The 19,364-nt window shown below is 45.3% G+C and overlaps 1 protein-coding gene across 2 annotated transcripts in view; it reads right to left on the bottom strand.

The window, feature by feature from the left end:
* MAP2K7 (mitogen-activated protein kinase kinase 7) overlaps nucleotides 1–19,364 on the bottom strand; it is a 73,689-nt gene that overhangs the window by 43,399 nt on the left and 10,926 nt on the right. Inside the window, exons 2-4 of one of the 2 annotated variants that reach the window (XM_073622429.1) lie at nucleotides 11,709–11,756; nucleotides 8,621–8,759; nucleotides 999–1,065 (exon numbers count right to left, since the gene is read on the bottom strand). In XM_073622429.1, coding sequence (XP_073478530.1) covers nucleotides 999–1,065; nucleotides 8,621–8,759; nucleotides 11,709–11,756 — 254 coding nt within the window. The remainder of the gene's footprint in view (nucleotides 1–998; nucleotides 1,066–8,620; nucleotides 8,760–11,708; nucleotides 11,757–19,364) is intronic. The other variant, XM_073622431.1, reaches the window with a different exon arrangement.

The raw sequence follows: 19,364 nt of genomic DNA on the forward strand, positions 1-19,364 counted from the left end.
ATACAAAAACGCTGCCGCGTCAACCCGGAACTGGAGATAAAAAAAGGTACCAGGTGACCGTGCCCCCCCCCCCCCCCCCCCCCATGCTTTGCGGCTGGAAATGACGCCACATGCCTGACCCGGAAGTGGCTCCTTTTCCTGTGCACTGCACTGGAAGTGGTCAAAGTCTCTCCACGGCCACCAGAACAGTGGCGGTTGCTCAGCATTACACTGCCGCTGTCCCGCGATGCGGGAGGCGTCCACACGACCACCAAGTACTCCTGGCTTGTCTGAATTAAAAAAAAAAAAAAAGGGAAGGGGGAGACAGAGCCCACAGGGAACATCCAACAAAAGGCAATTGGGAGGATCACAGTCTCCTTGAAACATAAACACAAAAAAAACAGGCGAGAACCTCTGTCTCCCAGGACAGCCTGGAAGACAGAGATCATGGCTCCCATCAGAGGTGTTCCTACCGACTGGAGGAAACACAAAAAAAAAAAAAAAAAAAAAAAACTGAAGGAAGCTGGGTGGATGCCTCCTGTTAAAGATTTTGATGAGGCGTTTCCTGTTGTGGGAGGAGCCATGATCTCTCGGATGCTGTCCCGAAAGTCATTTTGGGAGACAATGCTGGAGCTCTGCTTTAAAGCAGTCGTCCAGGTATGGAAATTTTATACATATCGTATCGGTCTATCTTGGACCAATGTAACTGTTACTGTGTATATACACAACATACCTGGCCGATCCCTCTGGGAGCTAGAAATCACGAAGTAGACACCACTACTCCAGTGATCTCCACTTGCTTCCAGTCCCACAACGAGTAGCTGCCTTGCTGCATTCTGAACACAGGAGGCAACATTTAGAGAATGCTTTGCATTTTCTGAATAGATGCAAAGTGTTCTCTGATTGGATGAGCTGGGCTATGAACATGTAATAACAAAGTTATTCTGCAACTAATACATTTCTAACCTACACCAAGTAAAGCAATACCTATAACAACAATCTTTGCGTCTTTATCTCACCTGTCCATCAATTAACAGATACCCAGTCTGCTTAATGATTTCTTGCAGCTTCTGGTCAATTTCAGTGCTGAAAAGAAAGAAAAAGAATTACCGTAGTCCCAATACCCTGGTCATCACAGCCTATTCTGCAGTCCGATGCAGTTTCAAATGTACATAAAAATTGAAGATCACAAATATAAAAAGGGCGAGGATACAAAGTAAACAATTTCAGAAGAAACAGCGATCTTCAGCAACAAGGACTGAGATAGATAGTAGGTTTGTTTGCTCCATGCAGGTTGAGTCCCAGGTGGGATTCAAACTCGGGTCCCAAATCTCAATGGGAACAGTAATAGCCATTTAGCCATCACACTGTTCACCAGCAAAAGGTTAAATGTTTATTTTTGTCTGGGGTACCATTATAAAGCACTTTTACTAACCTTATCTTTCACACCCCCCCGGCAGCCAGCGCTCTCCTGGAGAAGGGCTGTAGGTATTAGTTGTGGACTATGCAGAAGGGGGAAAAAAAATTTAGCTGGAGTTTCAGAATCAGACATGGGCATGTTTATAATGCAGTGAATCGGACATTCAACAAACATGAAGCAGATGGATCTTCCTGGTGCATGTGTATGAATGACACTAATTTATCACCACCAGTAAATGGATGTAAGTCACATTCACTGCTTTAAAACCATGCCCCATTGTGTCTTGCAAGGCTCAGATATATTGGCATATTTGGCACTGGTATGCTTTGCCAATTGAGCCATCTTACCATTAGCTCCTCTAGGGACAGGGGCTAAAAGATTTGTGCACTTTCTCAGGTGCACTCACCTCCAGCAGCCAATAAAAGCAGATCTGACACTGTAGCTTTAACTAATCTTATATTGTGGGAAGGGAACTCCAGTGTGGGTATTTTGATTCAAAGTCTCCAAAAACAAATGAAGTGGGTGATTTAGCCAACCAAAAAATATCCCAAAAACAGATTAGCTTTGGAAACCAACCTTTTTTAAAATTAAGAATTTTTTGGGGATTTAAAGGGTTAGTTCCCTCATCGTTTCCTGAGCAATAATAGGGACCCCAGTATTTAAATAAAATAATTAAAAATTGTTCAGCAGAGACAAACTGTTTACTTTAACCACTTGCTGACCACCCTATAGCACTTTTACTGCTACAGGGTGGCAGCTGTGCACAGGATCACACATATTAATTATATATATATATATATATATATATATATATATATATATACACATATATACACACATACATACACGTGATTCAACACTTCCGCCTGCATCGGGCGCGTGCTGCTACCGCGATCATAATTCTCTAACAACCGTCACTAAAACACAGAGAACTGAGATATACAGCGGGGAAGGGATGTATTATGTGTCTCTGAAAAGCAAAGACTAGAATCGATCTCTTCCCCTAATGGAAGCAGCACACTGTGTACACAAAAACACTGGCTAGGCACAAAGTTAACCCCTTGATCTCCCTAGATGTTTAACCCCTTCCCAGCCAGTGTCATTATTACAGTGACAGTGCATATTTTTAGCACTGATCACAATATTAGTGTCACTGGTTCCCGCAAAGTGTCAGATTATCCGACGCAATATCACAGTCCTGCTAAAAGACACTGTTCGCTACCATTACTAGTATAAAAGTAAAAAAATTCCATATCCCATAGTTAGTGATTAGTGATCAAATACCACCAAAAGAAAGCTCTATTTGTGGGAAAATTATTATTTGGGTAGTGTCGCCTGACCACGTAATTGTCAGTTAAAATAACGCAGTGTGGTACCGCAAAATAGGATTTTTAAAAACAGCTTACCTGTAAAATCCTTTTCTTTGAAGTACATCACAGGACATAGAGCCATAGTAGTTACTATGTGGGCTATAGGCCACCTTCAGGTGATGGACACTGGCACACCCCAAGACAAGAAGTCCACTCCCTATATAACCCCTCGCACTACTGGGAGTACCTCAGTTTTGTAGCAAAGCAATGCATGTGTATACCAAAAAGAAGGGAGGGACCTCTGTGTCCCGTGATGTACTTCAGAGAAAAGGATTTTACAGGTAAGCGGTTTTAAAAATCCTATTTTCTTATCGTACATCATGGGACACAGAGCCATAGTAGTTACTATGTGGGATGTCCCATAGCAATGCCAACTGAAGGGAGGGAGACACAACAAAAGTAGGGCACTAAGAGACTAGAGGACTTATACTGCTGCCTGCAGTACACTGCGCCCAAAGGCAAAATCCTCATGACCTTTTACATTTACTTAATAGAATCTGGTAAATGTATGGACTGAAGACCAAGTTGTGGCCTTGCAGATTTCAGCCATGGAGGCCTGGTGATACACTGCCCAGGAAGTACTAAAAGCCCCGGTGGAGTGCGCTTTAATATGAAAAGGTGGAATTTTCCACTTTAAACCATAAGCTTGAACAATCACTTGACGAATCCATTTAGAAATAGTAGAATTCGATGCTGCCTGTCCTCTCTTAGGACCTTCTGGCAACACAAACAAAAAATCTGTTTTACGAATCTGAGCAGTCGCCTTCAAGTAGACCTTGACTGTTCTCACCACATTAAGAGAATGTAGTGACCTTCCGCAGAACGAGGTTCTGGAAAAAATTAACGCAAAACAATATCCTGGCTTAAATGAAAACCTGACACTACCTTCAGTAGGAAATTAGATGAGGACGTAATACAACCTTATCCTTATGAATAACCAAACATGGCTCTTTACAAGAACAGCCAACTCTGATACCCTTCTTGCAGAAGATATGGCAACCAGAAAAACTATATTTCCTTGTCAAAAGGACCAAGGGAATATCTTGTATCGCTCAAAAGGCTGTTTCTGTAACGCCAACAGGACTAAATTCAAGCCCCAAGGGTTCAGGGGTGACCTAACCAGAGGATTAATCCGCGTTACCCCCTGAATAAAGCTACGAACCAGAGAGTGCGAAGCAAGACGGTCGTTGAAAAAACACAGATAAGGCTGACACCTGGCCTTTGATAGTACTCAAGGCCAGCTTCATTTCTAATCCCATCTGTAGAAATTCAAGGATCCTACCTATGACATGTTTCCTGGGATTGACACCAGGAGACATATGCCTTCCAGACTCTATAATATATGACTCTGGAGACTGGCTTCCTAGCATTAACAAAAGTAGAAACTACTGAACCTGACAGCCCACGCTCCTTCAGAATGTGGGTCTCAATAGCCAAACCGTTAAATTTAGCATTTGTAAGGTAGTATGGAATACCGGACCTTGCGAGAGAAGGTCTGGCCGTGGTGGTAGGGTCCATGGGTCCCTTCCCGCCATCTTCACGATCTCTGCATACCAAGATCTCCTGGGGCACAAGAATCGCCACCTTCCCTTCCCGCTTGATCCTGCGAAGAAGTCATGGAAGCAACAGAACAGGACGGAACGCATAAATCAGTGAAAACTGATCCCATGGAAAAACCAAGGCTTCTATTCCGCATGCCAGCAGATCCTTTGTCCTTGACACAAAGTTGTTGATCTTTTTGTTGAACCTGGACGCAAACAGATCCATGTCCGGAATGCCTCATCTTTGACATATTGATAGAAAGATGTCAGGGTGAAGAGACCATTCTCCCAGGAACAACTGTTGGTGACTCAAGTAGTCCGCCTGCCAATTCTCTGTTCCTGGAATGAAGACTGCCGATAGGCATGGAATGTTGTCTTCTGCCCAAGATAGGATATGATTCACCTCTCTCTGGGCCACACCACTTCTCGTGCCCCTTGGTGATCGATATAGGCCACTGCTGTGGCATTGTCGGATTGGATCCAGACAGGACAATTCCATAATCTGAGCTTTAGGGCCAGATGAGCTGCCCGAATCCCTAGAATATTGATGGCCAAGGTAATTTCCGATTTGGACCATCTTCCCTGGACAGACGCTTCTTCTAGGACTGCACCCTAGCCCAGAAGGCTGGCATCTGTTGTTACCACTTTCCAGGTAACTGGTAGAAAGGATTTTCCTTTTTGGAGATTCTTGGTTATCAACCACCAACTGAGGCTTTGACACACTTTTAGGGATAAACTCATTGGGAAGTCTAGAGCTTGGACCTTCTTGTTTCAAGTTGATAGGATACTGTTTTGCAGCAGTCTCAAATGAAACTGAGCATAAGGAACAGCCTTGGATGAAGCCACCATCTTTCCCAACAATCTCATGCAAAGTCAAATAGGATTCTTCTTTGCATGACCACCTGAATCAGTTCCCTTATGGAACTGATCTTTGCCTGTGGCAAAAACACCCTTTTCTGAGCTGTATCTATGATCATACCCAAGTACTCCATTTTCCTTGATGGTTTTAAGGAAGATTTCTCTAGGTTGAGAATCCAACCTAGGTATTCCAGGTAGCTGACCGTGGTGACCAAACTTTGGTTTAAGCGGGCTACCGACTGATCTATCAAGAGTAGATCGTCTAAGTAAGCTAGAATCGTTATACCCTGAGCCCTTAATCTGGCTAAAGGGGGAGCCAGGACCTTTGTAAAACACTCGAGGTGCAGTAGCTAGACCGAAAGGCAGAGCTACAAACTGAAAATGAAGATTTTCTATCTCAAAGCGTAAATATTACTGGTGAGTGGGAAAAATAGGTACATGGAGGTAAGCATCCTTGATGTCGATTGACGCTAGCAGTTCTCCACCTTGTAGAATGGAGACCACTGATCAGATTAACTCCCTGCGAAAAGCACAGATATTCAAAAACCGGTTTAGATCTTTGAGATCTAAAATGGGTCTGACATCCCCGTTTGGTTTTGGTACCGTGAAAAGGTTTGAATAAAACCCTAACCCTTGCTCTTCCATGGGGACCACCGATATCACCTTTCGAGACAAGAGATGGTCCAAAGCCAGAAAGAGAGACTTCTTTTTTTCTGGATCTCTGGGAACATTTGATTTGAGAAAAAAACGAGGAGAAGGGAACTCTCGGAACTCTAGTTTGAATCCTAGAGATATTGAGGAAGCATCCCCATTTGTCGACACTGTTTCTGCCAGACCCTTGAGAACTGCAGAAGTCTTCCCCCCCACTCGTATTTTGTTTTGTGGGTTTCCTCCCCCAGGGCCTCTTGTCCCTGGGGTTGACCCTAACTAAGGTTTACCTCTTGAACTTGACGTTGGAGACCATCATGTCTGCCTGGAGGCTGATGCTCCTGGCACCAGAGAAGAAGCTTGTTTAAAAGAAAAAACGCTTAAACTTCTTCTTAACTGGTAAAAGGGAACTTTTTCCATTAGAAATTCTTTGTGTATTTATCCAGATCGTCCCCAAACAACCGTTCACCGTGAAATGGTAAACTAGCCAAGAGCTTTTTGCATGGCGCTTCGGCTGACCAATTTTTCAACCATAGAACTCTACGCACATTTTGAGGGTCCTGGGTAATGGAAGGGGACCTGTCACGCTTAGTCCAACTCTGGGAACGCATCAAACTTTTGTTCCAAGCCTAAAATGGTTGAGGAAAAAACCTCTTCATTAATATACAAAGGGGCTGCAGTGTTAAGAGTAGCTGCAACACCCGACGTCCCTGATGGCTCACTATGACCAGCCATTTCACTCTCAGGGGATGATGACATCTTTTTTGAGATGGTTCTAGGCTTCTTTGTGGCTGTAGAAGTCTTTCTATAGCCCTTTTTTGAGGTGTTTTTACCCCCCCTCCCGACCATAGCCCGATGCACAAAGCAGAGGTACTACCAGAAGGAACGCATCCACTGCTTGACCAATAGTGCAGCCCTGTTGCTGCTATTAATGCTCAGCCTGATGCAATAGTAAATGTGTCAAAAGGAATGCCTGTGTCACCAAACCTCTTTCATGCCCCTCTTTGCTCATGTCCCTCCGTCAGCTTGCAGCAGCAACAATGGAGCTTTTAAAAAGCACATTCCCGCGCTGGAGGATGCCAATGCCGCACTAAGCCCCGCCCCCCTCCGTCACATTCGGTCCCCCTCCTCTTTTTTATAAAAAAAAAGAAAGTTTTCCTGCACGAGCGCGGGCCTCTGATACTTCGGGATCGTTCTGTGAGGGAGGAATGGTGAGGAGGGGACCTGCTGGAAGCCACCGAGTAGGAGCTGTGCGCTGATCTGTCTTTTTGTTTGTTGTTTTGGTTCTCTAACGAGAAGAGGTGGAGAGTACAGCCCAGGTGGGGGGGTGTCTGGAGAAGAGGAAAACCCCCCAGACTTACCGGAGGTCTGCCTGCTAGCTGGAGGAAAAAAAAAAAAAAGAAGCCTGCTGCTCAAGACACAGCGTGATCTCTTGAGGAAGCATGAGAAGGTATGTTCTCCATACAGCCCCCAGTGGTGACACTTAGGCATGACAACATTTACTAAACAAAGGAGACATTTCATAAGAAAATTAAAAAACTTCTCAGAAAACTCCACATACCTTTCCCGCCGCAGGGTTAACTGTGGTAAAAACCAACAGACCCAATCTTCACTCTTTACGGTGGGTTCCGTTAAACCTTCAGGAACCGGTGAACCCACAATCCTGGACCTATAATAGCATCCCGCCAGTAAAACTTTATGGCCATAATACCAAAAGTACTGGATCCCGGGATCCAGCTCTCTAAAAAGAAACATTACAGGCAAAACCTTGTTTCTTCGGACAAGAGGCCCGGGTACCATTCAATTCGGCCCAAAAGACACTTTGAATGGATCCGGCTGCATAGCTAGCCCCAGCAAGGATTGCTCCAGTGGAGCTCAGCACAGCCCATCTTCACTCGTGACCAACACCTTAGACACTTAGACTTAGGGTGTGCCAGTGTCCATCATCTGAAGGTGGCCTATAACCCACATAGTAACTACCATGGCTCTGTCCTGTGATGTACGATAAGAAATGGCCTGGTCGTTATACATTACCTGTAGGTACAAGTGAAAAAGCAGGCTTTACTTGCTTTAACCACCATACCAGGGCTCGACAACCCCCAGGCACCAGGTTGCAATGGCAACAAGAAATTTCATCCTGGCGCCTGGGCTGCCGCCCAAATGTTCCACACGCCCTGCATGCCCCCCCCCCCGCTATGTATCCTGAGCTCCGCTTGCCCATATGCAGGCTCAGGACCAGCATAGCGGGTGCCGTAGGGTAGAGGGTCTTGTTGTTGACATCACCTATGGAAAATATAGGGTACTGAAGTTTGTCACCATTTCACGGGGGCACACAAATTTAAGGTTTGACATGTTGGGTATCTATTTACTCGGTGAAACCTCAGCTTTTATATTTTACCAAAAAACTGGGTATTTTATAATGATTTTGTGCAACCTTTGCGGTAATATCGTGTGGCATAAAAAATTGGAACTACCACTATTTTATTCTCTAGGGTGTCTGCTTTCAGAAAATATATAATGTTTGGGGGTTTTATGTAATCTTCAGGCCTAAAATTATTTTTTACATTTGTCAAGCCCTGATCATACACTTTGGGAGCTCATGAAGGACATTTCAGGGCCTCAAAAAAACTATTTCATGAAAAAAAATTTAAAAGTACAGGGACAATAAGTAGTGGATGCATACAGATGTTTTTTTGTAGAATAAAGATATTGTTTAGTGTCACTTTAAAAGATGATGTCTGCACAGACAATATAATATTTAAACAAAAAAGTTACACCGCAGTGTGACAAAGCCATGTTCTCACCTCTCCAAGCTCCGCTGCGTCAAGTAGTTGGTTTGCGGTATGTTCAACATGTGCCGTGGTCGGACGGGCAGTGACGGGTGATGATTTGCGGAGCTGTCGGAGCGACTGTGTCCATCATTGGCCAGAGGAAGTTGTAAGGCTGGACGAAAAGAGGGTGGTACACAGAGAAGGGACAAAGATTGGGGAACAGAGATAAGCTACGAGCAACAGCAGTGCCCCATTATTCCCTGAACACCCCATTCAAAACCCAATACCTTCTCCTTACAGTAAAGCAAACCTGTCACTTCACTGAATTTATTGATGTGGCCTAAGAACTTAAGAGCAAACATCTAGGAGGCATCTGCACAGAGATGTACTTCTGTTAAGTCTTTAGAGCACATAAGGAGCATACAAAACATGGAGGACTCAATATGAAAATTGCAACTTCCCAATCAGGAATCAGAATTTGGCTCCAATGCCCAATCTTCAACAAAACATGCTGCTTCTGACCAACATTCCAGAGCCGAGTCAGAGCTGGCACCTTGGTTTTGGGCTCCCAGGGAACTCTGGAGGCACCTCTAGGATCCTGCTCTTAGGTCCTCATTTCAATTCAATAACTTTAAATCAGATGACAGATTTACTAAGCTCCACATCTTACAAACTGAACATCTCAAAGTCAGTAATTTGCGGTCTGTATCCTATACAGCAAAGCCCATTAACTTTGTTATACCCCATGCAATGTGCCCTGTGCACATCTGTTGTCTTGTGTTGATGTTGCAGTTCTGCTTTCCAGGCAAAGGTTGATCTTGTAAGGCATGACAGTAAACAAAAACAACTTTGTAGAATTCTTATTCCCTTGTGTTAGTAGTGGCTTCACACCATCCAAATTCAATGTAGAAGTGTAAGCCTACTCAGAACTGGTGACTTGGGTGAACACTAATGGGATGAATCACCATTTGATTTCTAATAGCATTTTGGGTTCCCAAGGGTAAGAATTCAACTTCAATAGGTATAACTTGGCATGCTTGGCTGAAGCCACTTACTATGGGGGCCCTTGTGCAGGCTTGATCCTGAACCAGGCTCAGTGTGTCCGTTGACACACACAGCACGGCTCATCCCCACCCCTGCTCTCTCCTTACAGGCTGTGATTGACAGCAGCAGGAGCAAATGGCTCCCACTGCTGCCTCTGTGTCCCATGAGGGGAGAGAGCAGAGAGACACTGTTCTGACACAATGCTGGATCAAGATCAGGCTCCAATGTGTTGGGGATCTAAATACAGAAGGTTATTTACCTTATTGCAGAGGATGCATTAAGGTAAAAAAAAAAAATCTTCTCACGTTACAACCACATCCAGCAAAAATCACAGTTTGGGCATGCACAAGCCCTGTATCAATAGATGCAGAAAGACTGCATCACTCTTAGGGTCCTTTCACATGGGACGGATCCGTGATGATCCGCCCCGTGAACATCCGCTTGCTCAGCGGGGATCGCGCCGTGGATCCCCGCTGAGCAGGCAGATGACAGATCATCTGCTGAGCAGGCAGATGACCTCTCAGAGTGCCGCTCTCCCCTATGGGGGATCGGATGATGACGGACCGTAGAGTCCGTCGTCACCCGCTCCGATAACATTTGGAAAAGTAGCTTTTTCCTTCGTTACACTTTTTCGGATCGGAGCGGGTCCGATGTCAGCGGACATGTCACCGCTGACATCCGACGCTCCATAGAGGTCTATGGAGGGTCCGTTCAGGTCCGCCTAAAAAACGGACAGGCGGACCTGAACGGATCATTCATGTGAAAGAGGCCTTAGTATTCTCAGAAAATTCCAAATATATCTTTATATCAAAAGTTTCTATGTCCTCTCCCATGTCAATTTTTAAATTAAAAGGAAGCCCATTTTGTAACAGAATGTACACCATTAGTCCAAGGGTTTACTTACACCCGTTCATTACACCTGAATGAGTTTGTTGGACATCCTAATATCAACTCATGGGCATTATGATAAGGCTTTCAACAAGATTTCAGAGTGTGTGAGAATTTGTGCCCATTTACTCAAAAAAGAGCACCGGTGAGGTCAGGTACCAACACTAAACTGGAAGTCTTGGCTAGCAAAATAGCACTTCAATTCTATCCAAAAGGTGTTTTAGTAAGGATGGGCTCTGTGCAGGGCACTTGAGTTCCTCCACACCAAACTCATCAAACCATGTCTTTAAGGTGCTGGCTTCATACACAGGGCACAGTAATGCTCAATCAGAAAAGGGCCTTCTCCACACAGTTTCCACAGTGCTAGAAGCATGCCTTGTCTAAGGTGTCCACAAATGTATGGCAATATAGTGAAGAGGGAGCTAGAGGCAAGAAAATGGTTTAGCCCATCAGTATTCACCCATTGCTAAGACCATCAATTCGGAGTAGGTAAGGCAAGATGTGTACATTGCCACAGGGCAGGATTTAGGCTCAGTTCTCACTAGTGTGACTTGTCATACGACTTTGTGTCCAACCCATTTATTCCAATGGCCCCCAGTTCAATCTATGCAACTTTATTCGCAGCATCTTTTAAAAAAAAGTTTCCTGCACTACTTTGTTACGACTTTGAGACTTGAGTGCCATAGAGTGCAAAAGAAGCATGAAATTTGCACTTCAAAGTCACACTGGGAGTCGCACTAGTGTGAATTGAACCTTAAGCACATATCTATTAATGGTTTTCCCCCAGGTAGAAACCTATACAGACATAAAGGAACACAATACATATATAGTAATTCTTAAGTCATCTCTATCTTACCTTACAGTACCACATTTGCCATAAATACTACCTTTTGTTCTCTAACCTTTACCGGTTTGTTAGGATTCCCTGAGCTCATGCTCCATACAAAGTCTACATGCCAGATCCACACTGCATGCAACATTCCCCATCCCATGCACAAAGACAGGTGGGAGAGCAATGCCAAGCATGAGCAGAAGACTGAAGGAGAGGGGTTGTAGATACACATGAAGGGGCAGATTAAGAAAACACAGTAAAATTAATTTAAAGGGAAGGGGTGCATGTTAAGAGTGACATAAGGGGAAGTTAGCTGCGCCTGGAGCAAGTAAGGAGTTGAGAAGGGCGATCCGATACCTGCTCGCTGGGATGGAGCGGGCGTGGGGCTTAGAGTGATGAGAATAACTGGGGGAGAAATAGGGGAAAAAAAAAAAATCAACATAAAATACAAAGCAACCCAGGAGAGAACAGGAAACAAGAGGAGATTATGGTCTGAAGAGGAAAAAGGACATATGAACAAGAGAACACAGGAAGGAGTAACACGGGAGGGACAATGACAAAATAAAGAACACAGCAATGGAGACTGGATGGCAGGGAAAAGGGTCAAATGAAATGGAGAATATGAAGATATAAAACACATTTCCCATACACATAAAATGAAAAAAAAACATTTAATCTCTAGGTGAACACAATGCTGAAAATACTGCCACCTTTGTACTCCTAAAATGAACATGGCTCGTGCCTAATTTTTTTTGCCTTGCGTATCGTTGTCAAGGAATGTACGTGATCTTTGGCTACACCAAGACCTTTTGTAGGTGGGTCTCTGAGGAGCACCAAGCCCAGTGAGTTTTACGTGTTCATTAAACCCTACTGAAAATCTACTAGAGCAAGTGGTATCCATTTGCATCACCCCAATTCCAGCTGTGCACCTACATAAACAGCGGGTGTACAGCCTTTCATCTGGAAAGCAATCACCATGCCTTTTGATTGTATTTTCCTTCAGTAGCAAGACAAAGGCATTGACACTTCTCAGCCTGATTAAGATTCTGATTGAAAAAAAAAAAAAAAAAAAAAAAAAATCAATGTTTCTTTAGGTTTTCATTTAACCAATTTCCACGTTCTAATGCTGGTCAAAATGCGTCACATGCTTCCAGCATTTTCAAGCACATTTTGATCACAAATAATCAAATGGATCAATGCAACCAGCCAAAAACAAACAGTCTGTATAACTATATTCATATGCTAGGGATGGTGGCAGGTTGCCTTAGGCTGGCCATACACAATGCAAATAACTTTCCTGCAACCAAGGGTTGCAGGAAAAAAAGTTTACTCAATTCCCCCATAAACACAGGCGGTGCTGACAGGTGAATCCCTTCTGCCGAGCAAATGTCTCCTCCGCGGTGGACTGGGTAAGCTGTCCCCACCAGAAGACAGTGCTTATTGCTAGTGATAATCGCAAGCGAATCCAGCAGGCTGGTTGTACTCAAGTTGATCGATCAACTTGGTAGATACAGCTTGCCCACACATGATTTGAATCTCAGCCAGTTCATGCTGAACTGGCAGAAAATCGGCCCGTGTATGGCCAGCCTTAATCTGTTTAAATACTTTTGCCAACAAAAGCTAATTGAAAAAACTAAAATAACCAGAAAATTGTGGCAAATTGGAGAAAAAGAAGCCCATTATGCCACATCCATTATAATCTTTAAAACTGCTCACCCTGCATTTGACTAAATTGAACGCCCACTTCATAGAGGCGGCAGGGTATTAGCCAATTCCATTCTTCTCGTAAGTAGGCTAGGCATGGACTGAATTGTCCGCCATGTCGGCACCTGTCCATGCGACAAGCTGATTGGAAAATTTTTGGATGAACAGAGGATGCATCCAAGCAAATTCAGCTGCTGTATAGGTGATATAATAGCCACAGCAGGCGATGCATTCATTTGCACGGTTTAGCCCAGGGTGACACCGGCTGCGGGAATGAAGTCATGAGAATTCAGCTTAACTGGCACAATTTTATTCCCGCATGTCAGTCCCAACTTCGGGGGTGATTTCAGAGACATGTGTGCAGAAACCCGCACAGATGTCAATGAAAATCACACCCCTAAATCTCCAAAAGTAGTACAGAAACTACTTTTGGGAATCGGTGGGGCGCCGCAAATGCGATGTCACACCGATTCGGACGCTGCCATTGCCAGCAATTGCCGCCAATTTGGCATGCAATTTGACATGTGAACTCGTATGCCAAATCGCATCAATGTGAACCAGGGCTTAGTATGAAGAAATTAGATGATGCACTGAAAATTATGGTCCGAAAATAGTTACTTGCAAACATTTTGCCAATAGAGAAAAAGGTGCCGATAATGGTGCTGAAAATGCACGCGATTTTACCATGCTTACCGCAAAGATGAAACACGGGTGCGTTCTTGCTGCATTTTCAATGCATTTCTACAGGGAGGTGGGTTTTTGGTGCGTTTTTTTAACTGACCAAAAATGCAGCAAGATTTTTTTTTAACCACTTGCCGACCGGGCCATAGTCGAAAGACGGCTGCAGCGCGGTCGGCTAGTTCTGGGTGGACGTCCCTGGGACGTCCTCCCAGAATACTGCTCTCGCGCGCCCCCTGGGGCGCGCACCCGAGAACTTCCGTGACCGCCGGGTCCAGAGGACCCGGCGCATCACGGATCACGGTAAACGGCCGCTAATCGCGGCCGTTTACCATGTGATCGCTCCGTCAAATGACGGAGCGATCACATGTCAACAGACCGGCGTCATGTCATGACGCCGGTTCCTCCCTCCCCTCTCTGTACCGATCTGTACAGTGCGAGGGGAGAGGGGGAGGGATCGGATGGCAGCACCGCTGTGGGCTGTATGTGTAGTGCTCACAGCGGTGCTCAGTGACAATTGCTGTCACATCCATCCATCCCTCAATGCTCAGCCATCCCTGCAATACTCTGCGTAATACCCCGCAATACTCTGCGTAATACCCCGCAATACTCTGCGTAATACCCCGCAATACTCTGCGTAATACCCCGCAATATTCTGCGTAATACCCCGCAATATTCTGCATAATACCCGCAATACTCTGCATAATACCCGCAATACTCTGCATAATACCCCGCAATACTCTGCGTAATACCCCGCAATACTCTGCATAATACCCCGCAATACTCTGCGTAATACCCCGCAATACTCTGCGTAATACCCCGCAATACTCTGCGTAATACCCGCAATATTCTGCATAATACCCGCAATACTCTGCATAATACCCCGCAATACTCTGCGTAATACCCCACAATACTCTGCGTAATACCCCACAATACTCTGCGTAATACCCCACAATACTCTGCATAATACCCCGCAATACTCTGCATAATACCCCGCAATACTCTGCATAAATACCCCGCAATACTCTGCATAAATACCCCGCAATACTCTGCATTATACCCCGCAATACTCTGCATAAATACCCCGCAATACTCTGCATAAATACCCCGCAATACTCTGCATTATACCCCGCAATACTCTGCATTATACCCCGCAATACTCTGCATAATACCCCGCAATACTCTGCAATATACCCCACAATACTCTGCATTATACCCCGCAATACTCTGCATAATACCCCGCAATACTCTGCATAATACCCCACAATACTCTGCATTATACCCCGCAATACTCTGCATAAATACCCCGCAATACTCTGCATAAATACCCCGCAATACTCTGCATAAATACCCCGCAATACTCTGCATTATACCCCGCAATACTCTGCATTATACCCCGCAATACTCTGCATAAATACCCCGCAATACTCTGCATAAATACCCCGCAATACTCTGCATTATACCCCGCAATACTCTGCATTATACCCCACAATACTCTGCATAATACCCCACAATACTCTGCAATATACCCCACAATACTCTGCAATATGCCCAGCAATACTCTGCAATATACCCAGCAATATACCCTGCACTACTCCACAATACTCTGCAATACCCCGCAATTTTTAACCAGTTCCCGCCCACAGTCATATGACGTCCTTGACTTTGAGCGGGTATATCTGAATGATGGGTGCAGCTACAGGCATCATTCAGATATCAGCTTTTTCAGCCGGCGATTCCCTACACCATAAGAATGATCATAGTGGCTGTTACACTGCTTGATCGTTCTTACGGGAGGCGAGAGGGGACGCCCCCCCCTTCCCGCCACCCTCCGGTGCTTCTACCGACTCACCGCTACGATAGAAGCCAAGATCGTTTTTTTTTTTTTTTTAATTTCAGGCTTCCCAGCCTAGAGGTGAGATGTGGGGTCTAATTGACCCCATATGTCACTGTAAAGAGGACCTGTCATGCCATATTCCTATTACAAGGATGTTTACATTCCTTGTAATAGAAATAAAAGTGATCAAAAATTTTTTTGGGGGGGAAAAAGTGTCAAACTAAAATAAATAAAGTAAAATAAACAATAAAAAAAAAAAAAAAAAATGTTTAAAGCGCCCACATTCGTGTGCTCGCATGCAGAAGCGAACACATACGTAAGTCCCGCCCACATATGAAAACGGTGATCAAACCACACATGTGAGGTATCACTGCGAACGTTAGAGCGAGAGCAATAATTTTGGCCCTAGACCTCCTCTGTAACTCAAAACATGTAACCAGTAAAAAATTTTAAAGCGTCACCTATGGAGATTTTTAAGTAGCGACGTTTGGCACCATTCCACAAGAGTGTGCAATTTTGAAGGGTGACATGTTAGGTATCTATTTACTCGGCGTAACTTCATCTTTCACATTATGCAAAAACATTGGGCTAACTTTACTGTTTTATTTTTTTTTAAAGCACAAAACTGTTTTTTTTCCAAAAAAAAGCGTTCGAAAAATTGCTGCGCAAATACCGTGCGAGATAAAAAGTTGCAACAACCGCCATTGTATTCTCTAGGGTCTTTGCTAAAAAAAATATATATAATGTTTTGGGGTTCTATGTAATTTTCTAGCAAATAAATTATGATTTTTACATGTAGGAGAGAAATATAAGAATTGGCCTGGGTGCTCCAGAACGCCTGGAGGTGCTCCGTGCATGTTGGGCCTCTGTATGTGGCCACGCTGTGTAAAAGTCTCACACATGTGGTATCGCCATACTCGGGAGTAATAGCAGAATGTGTTTTGGGGTGTAATTTGTGGTATGCATATGCGGTGTGTGAGAAATAACCTGCTAATATGACAATTTTGTGAAAAAAAAAAAAGAAAAAAAAAATCTTGATTTTGCAAAGAATTGTGGGAAAAGATGACAATTTCAAAAAAACTCACCATGCATCTTTCTAAATACCTTGGAATGTCTTCTTTCCAAATAGGGGTCATTTGGGGGGTATTTGTACTTTTCTGGCATGTTAGGGTCTCAAGAAATTAGATAGGCCATCAGCACTTCAGGTGTGATCAATTTTCAGATATTGGCACCATAGCATTTGGACTCTCTAACATTCACAAAGACCAAATAATATACACCAAGTTGTACTTATTTTTACCAAAGATATGTAGCAGTATAAATTTTGGCCAAAATTTACAAAGAAAAATTACTAATTTGCTAAATTTTATAACAGAAACAAAGAAAAATTCATTTTTTTACCAAATTTTCAGTCTTTTTTCTTTTATAGCGCAAAAAATAAAAAACCCAACGGTGATTAAATACCACCAAAAGAAAGCTCTATTTGTGTGAAAAAAAGGACAAAAATTTCATATGGGTACAGTATTGTATGACTGAGTAATTGTCATTCAAAGTGTGAGAGCACCGAAAGCTGAAAATTGGTCTGGTTAGGAAGGGGGTTTAAGTGCCCAGTGGTCAAGTGGTTAACACCACAACAGATCAGTGTGAAGGCATATATGGAATGCATTTTTCTTACAACTTTTTAATATTGTGCAAAAAAAAGTTTATATACATACACTATAATTTAAATTATATATATACCCCACTTTTAAGTACACAATGGAGTTTATTTACTAAAGCTGGAAAGTGCAAAATCAGGCTCACTTCTGCATAGAAACCAAACCAATGAGCTGCTAACCTCAGCTTGTTCAATTAAGCTTTGGTAATAAAACCTGGAAGCTCATTGGTTTGTATGCAGAAGTGAGCCTGATTTTGCACTTTCCAGCTTTAGTAAATAAACCCCATTGTGTACTTAAAAGTAGGATATAGATATAATATTTTAGAGAGATATATATATATTTTTTAATTTGTTTCGCACAAGTGCATCCTTAAAGTGGATGTAAACCCAAGTCATGAAATTTGAGCTGGCCACATATATCTGCAGTATTTTGTCCCATAGTTCTCTCCTGAGTGTTCCTCTGTTATCAGCCCGATTAACAGCCTGAAATTTGTGTCGGAGGTTGCTATAAATAGATTAGCAGGCAGCTGGCCCTGTTACAAAGCACCTCTGAGAGTCTCTGCCTATGAGGAGAGGGGGTGTGTGCCTTTCCTCCAATCAGCTGTTTTAGCCATCTTGGCTGTCACGTTAATCGGGAGGTGATTAGCTGTTAGGAGGCAGTCCTAGCAGCCACTCACCAGTTCTCTAATATCTAAAGTCAACCTCCCGCTCCCCGCCCAGTGCTGGTGTGCCTTCAGTTTATGATCGTTCCGCCTCCTGCTCCCCGCTCTGTGAAAGGTAGGAAAATATATGGAACTGTGAAGGATGGGGAGCGGGGGAATGGGGGCAATATGTGATGGGGGGGCAATGCTGTGCGAGGGCGACATGTGATGGGGGGGCAGTGCTGTGCGAGGGCGACATGTGATGGGGGGGCAGTGCTGTGCGAGGGCGACATGTGAAGGGGGGCAGTGCTGTGCGAGGGCGACATGTGAAGGGGGGCAGTGCTGTGCGAGGGCGACATGTGAAGGGGGGCAGTGCTGTGCGAGGGCGACATGTGAAGGGGGGCAGTGCTGCGCGAGGGCGACATGTGAAGGGGGGCAGTGCTGCGCGAGGGCGACATGTGAAGGGGGGCAGTGCTGTGCGAGGGCGACATGTGAAGGGGGGCAGTGCTGTGCGAGGGCGACATGTGAAGGGGGGCAGTGCTGTGCGAGGGCGACATGTGAAGGGGGGCAGTGCTGTGCGAGGGCGACATGTGAAGGGGGGCAGTGCTGTGCGAGGGCGACATGTGAAGGGGGGCAGTGCTGTGCGAGGGCGACATGTGAAGGGGGGCAGTGCTGTGCGAGGGCGACATGTGAAGGGGGGCAGTGCTGTGCGAGGGCGACATGTGAAGGGGGGCAGTGCTGTGCGAGGGCGACATGTGAAGGGGGGCAGTGCTGTGCGAGGGCGACATGTGAAGGGGGGCAGTGCTGTGCGAGGGCGACATGTGAAGGGGGGCAGTGCTGTGCGAGGGCGACATGTGAAGGGGGGCAGTGCTGTGCGAGGGTGACATGTGAAGGGGGGCAGTGCTGTGCGAGGGTGACATGTGAAGGGGGGCAGTGCTGTGCGAGGGTGACATGTGAAGGGGGGCAGTGCTGTGCGAGGGTGACATGTGAAGGGGGGCAGTGCTGTGCGAGGGTGACATGTGAAGGGGGGCAGTGCTGTGCGAGGGTGACATGTGAAGGGGGGCAGTGCTGCGCGAGGGTGACATGTGAAGGGGGGCAGTGCTGCGCGAGGGTGACATGTGAAGGGGGGCAGTGCTGCGCGAGGGTGACATGTTAAGGGGGGCAGTGCTGTGCGAGGGTGACATGTGAAGGGGGGCAGTGCTGTGCGAGGGTGACATGTTAAGGGGGGCAGTGCTGTGCGAGGGTGACATGTGAAGGGGGGCAGTGCTGTGCGAGGGTGACATGTGAAGGGGGGCAGTGCTGTGCGAGGGTGACATGTGAAGGGGGGCAGTGCTGTGCGAGGGTGACATGTGAAGGGGGGCAGTGCTGTGCGAGGGTGACATGTGAAGGGGGGCAGTGCTGTGCGAGGGTGACATGTGAAGGGGGGCAGTGCTGTGCGAGGGTGACATGTGAAGGGGGGCAGTGCTGTGCGAGGGTGACGTGATGGGGGGGCAGTG

This window comes from Aquarana catesbeiana, linkage group LG03 (assembly GCF_042186555.1).
Source record: "Aquarana catesbeiana isolate 2022-GZ linkage group LG03, ASM4218655v1, whole genome shotgun sequence".
NCBI lineage: Eukaryota > Metazoa > Chordata > Amphibia > Anura > Ranidae > Aquarana > Aquarana catesbeiana.